The 8,547-nt window shown below is 47.3% G+C and overlaps 1 protein-coding gene and 1 long non-coding RNA gene across 3 annotated transcripts in view; both read left to right on the top strand.

Moving 5' to 3' along the window:
* The first annotated feature begins 3,379 nt into the window (after window positions 1–3,379).
* LOC133221986 (uncharacterized) lies at window positions 3,380–5,323 on the top strand. Its single transcript, XR_009728145.1, has 2 exons — window positions 3,380–3,790; window positions 4,515–5,323. It is a non-coding gene; the product is annotated as an uncharacterized LOC133221986 (long non-coding RNA).
* Window positions 5,324–7,320: 1,997 nt separating this feature from the next.
* The window catches only part of ST8SIA2 (ST8 alpha-N-acetyl-neuraminide alpha-2,8-sialyltransferase 2), a 30,095-nt gene continuing 28,868 nt past the window's right edge, over window positions 7,321–8,547 (top strand). For both annotated transcript variants that reach the window (XM_061371290.1, XM_061371289.1), the window contains exon 1: window positions 7,321–7,525. In XM_061371290.1, the coding sequence (XP_061227274.1) occupies window positions 7,428–7,525 (98 nt within the window). In that variant the 5' untranslated portion in view covers window positions 7,321–7,427. The remainder of the gene's footprint in view (window positions 7,526–8,547) is intronic.

Raw genomic sequence — 8,547 nt, 5'->3', positions numbered from 1 at the left:
CTGAAGTTTTCCTTCCCTAGGAACATGCTCACTGGACTAACAAATCAGATTTCCGGAGAGGTGGGGTTTCAGGTGTGTGGTGCTGCTTAACCAGGGTCATGTATTCAAAAACATTAATTTGGGATCCAGAAGGGGAGTATGATGTTGAAAATACGCTGTTCCTTCTGGGATTGGGGTGTTTGCAATGCCTTAAATGGGGGTTTTTTTGGATCAAATGTAGATGATTTTTTCCCAGTGTTGGGCATCAAGAAGCAAGCTCTGGGCAAAGAAGTTGCGCTCTTGCTCCTGCAGGAGAAGTAACCTGGAGACCATGCTCTCCCTGCTGCTTCTGGCTAGAGCTCTTAGGGAGAAATCGCTCTGCCATACTTTATTCTTTCAAAATTTCCTTCATTCTAAAGCCTAAACCATTCACTCACCACAAAAGACATAAAGGATGAGAACTATTAGAATGGAAGAGGAGAAAAAAGCATTTATTATTGATGGGGGCCAAAACAACAGTGACTGTAGACAAAAGTAAAGTTCTTTTCCAGAACTGAAACAAGGTTTTGTATTAAAAGCCCTTTGCACAGCATTTTTTTTAGCTGCTAGCATGAAGTGGAGGGAATAAAAAGTTACATTCTTTATGTTGCCCCTTAAGATTTTCCCATTTTTGTTAAATGGAACATACTGTTGAACCTCCGTTTTCCTTGCAGGAAAGTTCTCATTCCCAAAGGACTGTGTGTGCACACAATTTTCTTTTCTTTTCTTGGTTGTTTTAATTGCTGATGGAATCTTCTTGTTTTGCAAAGATTTACATCAAACTTTTCCAAAGGACTGTAAGCAGACCACAAGGCAAAGCAAGCCAGCCTTCTTGCAGGTTTACTCAGGTGTGCTCATAGAATCATAGAATAGTTAGGGTTGGAAAGGACCTTAAGATAACCCAGTTCTAACCCCCCTGCCATTGGCAGGGACACCTCTTCAAGTGGTTAGAAGCTCTGTCTTGGATGGCCCCCAAAGGAGGCTTATAAAGATTTCCTCTTCTTTATCTATTCTTGTTCATCACCTCTGATTTCTCACAGGCAGAAACACTCTGAAGTTGCAAGCTAATACTGCAAGAGACCCCCTCCCATACTCTGTGGTGCCCATACACAGTTTATTTCTTCATCCAACATATAGCATTGTTTATCCAAACTAGGTAGACTGACCTCCTTGACACAGTTGTGCAGAGTAATTGGGTTTCTGTCAAGTATAGGACAAGATTAATCAAACCTGCCAACTTGAAACAGGACAAAACCAGAGTCAAACATGACCTGTGCTTTAAAGGCCATGAAATGCAGAAGGAAGTACTGTGATGAAGGTGTACTGCAGAAACAAACCTCAAAGACATGCCACATCTCAGCAGCTTTGAACTGAGATAAGAGACAGAATTCAAAACCAGATGAGGTCTTAGTTTGGCATCTGAAGCCTGTATCTGTTTATCAGACACTTAAAGTCTATCATTACAAGTGAGAAATACTTCTCAGTTTGGAATTATCTTGGAGGGGTGAGTTGTTAAGTTCAAATCATTGCTAGCTATACACAAGAAATGCTTCGTACATACACTGAGCACATGTGCCTGTTCTCAGTCAGTGAAAATGTGGCCTTGCTGGGTCAATTATTTCTCTATGGGATAGGAAGAACAAGGGCAAAGTGTGTGGATTAGGGTAGAGGCAGGGAACAGGGCAGGTATCTTGTGCTGTTTCTGATTCATGTCTATCAGCAAACAGCTGCTTTGTTGTTCTGATGAATGTGTGAGAAAATTGCTGCAAGTGCAGGCTTGGAGGCAAGGCTGGGACAGCTTGGATCAGCCTGGACACTGGGATTGACCCTTGGGCACTCACTTTTGGCTATGGAGTTTCACACAAGTCAATGGAAATACAGCCTCATCTATGCTCTTTGAAGTTGAAGCATCTTTTAGCCCTTTCTTCTCCTGCCTACAGCCTTGGGCACTGCAGTGGCCTTCAGCATATCAAGGATGAGCAAAACATACCCAGGTTTGAGACACCTCCACAAAAAAGGGTCTCCCCCCTTATGTGTATATAGATACACATGCACACACACAGCACTGCCACCCAGTGGCTTCCTAATCACAAAGGGTGGTGGTGAGAAAACTTGTTTCAGGGTTTTTCCCCCAAAATACCATTAATACGGTGTAAAAACATCATATAAGCACATGCTCAGCTCTGCCTTCCCAACCTGTAAGTGCCCGCTTGTCACACACACAGGGCCAGGCTGTAGAAGCTGTGCAGCTGAAAGCATCAATACGTTAACGTCAGGTTGAGCTCAGAGGCACTTTGCAATTGTCACAAACATTCCAGCTTTTCCCTTTTTTTCTGCCTTTCCCCTTTTCTGTGGGTGCGTGGTTAATTGCAAGGGGGAGGATGGCAGACCTTATCTCTTGTGACTAGTGGTGGCAAAACTGAAGAACTGTTTTCATTACCAGGTGGAAGGCTTTTCACATGCAAATGGTCGAGATCATTGTGAATGTGGCATTTTTATTAATCCAAACCAGCTTATCTGACCAAAGAGAAAGTAAGATCGTTCTTGTTTTATATCAAACATTTTGCTCTGACAATGGCAAGTTGTATTTGATGAAATGTTGCATGAACCACACCATCTTTGCAAATTACTGCAGGAGAGAAAGCAATAGAACTTAATGGATGGGGTTGGGTTTGGGGATGTTTGGGTGTGGGTTTCTTTGCTTTTTCTCTTTTTCTGTTTAGGACATTTCTAAATGCCAGTCAAATGATGCCAGTTTACGTAAGTGCTTTAACTTCTCTTCTTCAACATCAAAGGAACTGATCTGGTCTTATAGATGTATTTTTGTCTCTCTATTATGTGCATTTCCCCTTCAGACACTGGGAAAATAAGGTCACACTCCCTACTGAGTCCATCCTTTTCTATTGATTTTACTTTCTTAAAATCCTAATAGAGCTTGAAATTAATACAGTTTAATTTTCTTCTGCCTTCCTTGTGAGCCCCCATAGCTTTCTTGTTGGTGCTACACCATTCTGGGTATAAAGAAGATGATAGACTTGAAGTCTTCCTTCCTATGGCAAAAATCCCTGAAAATAGAAAATCAGGAGAGTTTTGGCCCTTTTTCCAAGGAAGTAAAGGCTCTCCTTTCCAGCCTGAGGAGCAGGGAGGCTTCTTCACTCAGTTCAACAGGGGACAGATCACAAAATATTGCAGACCCCTCTAATGTGGCTAAATCCGATGTCTAAATGCCTGTGCTAAGGCTACATCACAGTGCTGTCTCCTCCTCAAAAAGAAACCATATTCATATCCCTCTGCCATGACAATTTGTCCAGCATTGGCAGGGGGTTGGAACTAGATGATCTTAAGGTCCTTTCCAACCAAAACCATTCTATGGTTCTATATGGGAGTCCTTTAGTAAGACCTCTACAGGAAGCAGGTGAATGCATTCTAGTAATGGACGTAACTGCATTGGGATCCAGCTGGAAAACATCTACCCAAGGGTAAATAAAGCCAGGTGAGGAGACTGACAGCTCTGGAAGGTGCTTGGTGATACCAGTGTTTCTCCATCTGTGAGCAAAGATGCTGGATTGTTAAACTCCAATCCCTTGTTCTGCACAGAAACCACCAAGAGCATTCAGGAGAAAATGGAGGGCATCAAACCTACTGAATCAGCATCCTTCTTTCCTCCTAATGAACTTAACTGTGGAGGAAAAGACACTTCACGCCCCTCAAGAGTGGCCTGACTTTCATGGGAGAGACTGAAGGTTTCACTGGAGAAAGCACCTAGAAGCAGGTTCGTTGCCAATATGAGGCAGTGAAACATGACAACCTGGTTAATAGAGGCTCCCATTCGTCATGCCCATTCATCAGAGTACTGTTCAGCTGTATAAAATGGGCTGTAAACTTTGTTCATTTGGGCTGACAGGTATGAGGAAGGCCATGTGTTTATTATGGTGTTACGAATTTGATGGAGAAAGGTCCCCTGAGACCTCTCGCTGCACCAAGCCTTCTCATTCGTCATAGTACAACAAAGACCTCATGGGTCATCTTCTCTGTCCCTCCTTTGCTTGTTCAGGAGCCACTGCCTTTCTCAATAATGCTTCTAAAATAGGTTAAAAGCATTTTAAATATGTATTATTTTTGCACTCCCTGTGTATCTGTGCCTTTCATACCCACATCTTAAATTCATCACCTCTCTGCCAGTTGTTTGTAAATGTCCCAAGGTGTTTAACTCTTATTCTCTGAATCCTCTGAGCTATTGTTGGTGAATGTGGCTATTACATATTCCTGATATTTCTCAAAGGTCAAAAAGAAAATGTAAAATGCCATTTCTTTTCTCTTCCCCCTTCAAAGCAGCAACATGCAATATTGTCCTGGTGCACTTACTTTTGCCTTTATGCCAAGATATTTTTTTTTAACTACACGTTATTGTATTTACTGCAAATGTTCTGGATACAGAATTATTTCCTCAAATTATTAGGAACTAGAAGATATAATAGCCTTTTATTCTGTTTCAGGACGTATTACTCTAGCACAACAGTCTATTTGCGACAGTTTGCTCTCATCTTCCTGCAACCCATCTTACAAATGAGACATAAAGTTGAGGCTCTGGATGCTTACAGACCCAATCCTGCAACATTTACGCACCTGTTTAAATCTGAATCATGTGAAGATTCATAGCGAATGGGATGTGCAGGACGACTAACACTTGAGGAACTACAGCAATTTCTCCAGAGCAGTTTTGCAGTTCTTCAGGATAACGAGCAACACATGAAACGAGGGTACATTATTTCCTCCCCAGATCTGGCCAGGATGCTGTAAAGGATGGACTTGGAGTGAATGCAGAATAAAATGTCCTCTCCTGCAGTCAGTACCTATTATATTCATTTCTTTCTACCACTACAGTAAGACTCCTGATCATGCAGAGCTTAGTACAACAAGATCTGTAGGTTTTCATCTCAGAGTCGCACTTGGTGATGTTATACAGCCTCGTTAATTGATTACACAATAATTCAGCAAGCTGCTCTATTCCTGCATCCCCTATATTGCTTGCTGCCTCCTCACTCACAACCAGCTGTTCTTCAAGGTCCTGGTCCCTGTGTTTGAAGCCTGATCAGCTGAAGAATGACCTTTTTCTCTGACCTACATCTTTCAGAGGAATACAGCAACAGATGACACCAAGTAGAGGATTCAGAGAGCTCTTTGTGCAAGCCCCTAGCAGCAGAGCTCTCCAGTGAAGGGCATGAAGCTTAACTCCCAGCTTACCCTGCAAGGAGGGGTTTTATTTCATTTCAGTGAACAGCAGCATTTCCATTGACTTATGCAGGAGCAGAGTCAAATCCCAGCATGTCTTTTAAGACAAGCTACTCCTCAGCAGACAGGACGTCCCTGCCTCTGAGAGAGTCCTCATCCAGGCAAAGCAACTCCCACCACACACTGACCAAACCCCTCACTTACTGCACAGATTTCTGCTCTTTCACGTCACCATCGTGATTGGTGACTGGAACAGAAAGACAAAAGAAGCCAAAACATCACCTGGGATGGAGCTGAAAGAGATGTAGGAGTAGGTATCTCCATCTGTATTCCTGTGGATGCCTGCATCTCGGGAAACCCCTATGTCCATCTCTGTACCAGCAAGCTCACCTCAAAGCCTGAGGTTTCCTCATCCTCAGGCCAGTCACACTGCTGTGAAACTCTAGAAACAGCATGAGCAAAAGGAGCCCAAGAAGAATAGAAGGAAAAAATGAGACTTTTCTCAGGCTTATGAGGAAGGTAAATTATGGGGCTACTTACACCACCTAAAATCGCTTTCTCCCCAGAGGCCTGAATGTGCTCTATTACAAAAGCCGTGTATGGGATTGTAAATTTGCCATACACACTACAGTGTAATTGTACCAGACTCAACTATGTTGTATTTTTTTACCTATAAATGTAATGGTGATTTGTTTGTCTCTTTCTACACGAGTTTCAGAATTTCCAGGAAAGTACCTTCCACCATTTAATCCAGATAAAGAGAAAAGTCTTTTGTTGAGCATGCCTTCCCATACACAATACACAACACACAACAGGAGTTAGTTACACCTTCCCATACTAATGGACACGCTCCTGTGCAGAGCACCTCAGCATCCTCGGTAGGAATCACACATTGACAGTGTTTCACGCCCTGAGCAACATACTTTTGTATTGATGCAAAGCGCCGTGCACTGAAGGGAAGGTGGCAGCTTTCCAAGTGGCCCCAGTTAATAGCTCTGTTTTGCTTAATGGTGCCTCCCATTCAGACTAAAGATGCTGTTTTAAATATGTAAGCAATTAGTATCTCTCTCTCTCAACACATCTGTGCTTCTTCTATCTGCTGCATTATAAATCCACCGCGTCCCTCGTCCCTCGACAGCCCGCTGGTGTGTGTATCGCCAGATATTGCCATTATCAGCAACTTTCTGGTCTGAAGGGATTATGCTTGCATTTGGAGACTCTCGGCCAGGCTGGCCTTGACTCACCCCAGCACAGTGGGATGCTCCTCTCCAAGGCTGGCCCTAGACTAAGATAACAGGGGTATGACCTCTTAGGCTTTTTTTTGGCTGTTCTTGGATCCAGCCAATCCCTTTCTCCTTCTTCCCAACTTTCCTCCACTTTCATCTACCTTTCTAGTTAGAAGATGCAGCCTTTTCTCTCCATGACAAAGGCTGCAGGAGGCTGCTCACAGGGGCTGTGAGTGTGGCAGAGACTCATCCCAGTGTTTCAATAGCAGAGCCCCTTGTGCACCTAGGGCTGAAATAAATCCTGCCTGTTCAAACTCCAGGGAGATTTAAAGAGATGTGGCCAGACCCGTATGGATGTCATGGTTTGTATTTATAGTAGAGCAAAGAATTATTGTTACTGAAATAGGAATTAATAGTGATGGAGGTAATTAATGGTGATTGATAGTCATAGTGATCATCCTCTCCTTTTACAGTGTTTTCCATCCCAAAAGGTCCGCTTTACTGTGCACACCTTTCAAGGGAGGACAAGGTGCCGCCGCCACCACCCCCGCGAGCAGCAGTTGGCTTTGTCTGATTGATGACAGTTTTCGTCCTTTCGGTGAGAAACCTCCCCCCACCCCCCCCACCCCCAAACCCCTCACCCTGACCCCGCCGCAAGGGGGGGGATGCTCCGCGGCCGCGCAGCCGGCAGGTCCCGAGCGTCCCCCGCGTGTGCCCTGGGGGGGACGCGCCGCAAACTTTGTCTGCGGGGGGCGGTGAGGGCAGAGCCCGCCCCGAGCCCCCTCCCCGCGCCGGGAGGGGCGGGACGGGCGCTCCGCGGGCGCCGGGGGGCGGAGCGGCCCCGCCGGGCGGCGGCGGCGGCGCTGAGCCGGGACGCGGCTCCGCGTTCCGCACCCCGCGGAGCGGCCCGGCTCGGCTCAGCCCAGCCCAGCCCAGCCCAGCCCGGGAGCCATGCCGCTGCCGTGCCGGGGCTGGACGCTGGCGTTGCTCACGCTGCTGGTGGGGTTCCTCATCTTCGCCGATATCTCTGAGATCGAGGAGGAGAGCGGGTAAATAAATACCCCCTTCCCCGGCGCGGAGGGGGGCGGAAAGGCGCGGATGAGAGGGGTGCCGGAGGCGGCGGCGGGGAGGCGGCAGTGGTGGTGGCGGCGGTGGTGGAGGAGAAGAAGGGGGCGGGCGCCCGGACAGTTTCTTTGTCTCCGGCTCTCCGGTTCTTGCCGTGCCGAAGTGGAAGGAGCTCGCTCCGCTCCCGCGTAGTGCAGCGGAGCCGGCGCAGCCTCGGGCGGGACCGCCCCGCCGCCGGGCAGGACGGGGCGCGGGGCCGCGGTCCGGGCAAGGGTGCGGGAGCTGGTACCGGTCCCGTTAGAGACGTTGAGGTGCCGGTCCGGGTAGGGATGCTCCATAAGGTGCAGGTCTGGGTAGGGATGCTGGAGCAAATACTGGTCTGGAGAGAGGGGTGTGGGCTCTGGCAGTGCTGATGGAGCTGGTGTTTAAGCGGGATGTGTGCAGGCAGTCTGCTGGCCGTGGCTGATGGGGCAACTTGCAGCCCAAAATGTTGGGTGCTGGTCCAGCTGGGCGTGGTGGAGAGGGCACCAGCCCGCGGGGCTGATAGGTGAAGGACCAGTCTTAAGGGTGGTGGGGCAAGGACCTCTCCGCGGGATGGGAGAGGGTGAGCAGGGACCAGTTGGCTGGTAGTGATGGAGCAGGGTAAGAGAGCTCAATCCATGGGCTGCATCTGGGGCTTTGTGATTACCCCTTCCCGATCACTTCCATGGTGGGTGTTTGCCTGCAAGTGCCCTGTATGGTAGGGGCTAATGCAGCCCCTAATTCTGAGGAGATAAACAGCACCCTCCATAGTCCATAAACCACATCTCTGAAGGCTGCTGGAAACTTAGGGGATGAGAGGAGCAAATGCAGAGAGTAGGGTTTGCATTAACTTGAGGAACTCGCTACGGCGGTGTGGGAAAACAAATCATTTTAAGAAATGTGGGGTGCACTCGTAGTGCACAAATGGCACAAGGGCTTTCTGTGCCACTGTCCACTGCGTTACAGCAAAACAAACACCTGCCTG

The sequence above is a fragment of the Neopsephotus bourkii genome, unplaced genomic scaffold, assembly GCF_033783945.1.
Source record: "Neopsephotus bourkii isolate Nb327-2 ecotype Australia unplaced genomic scaffold, CSIRO-AGI_Nbou_v1 NB_1572, whole genome shotgun sequence".
In the NCBI taxonomy this organism is placed as follows: domain Eukaryota; kingdom Metazoa; phylum Chordata; class Aves; order Psittaciformes; family Psittacidae; genus Neopsephotus; species Neopsephotus bourkii.
The sequence above is the reverse complement of the archived record's forward strand: the minus strand, read 5'-3'. Positions and strand labels throughout refer to the sequence as shown.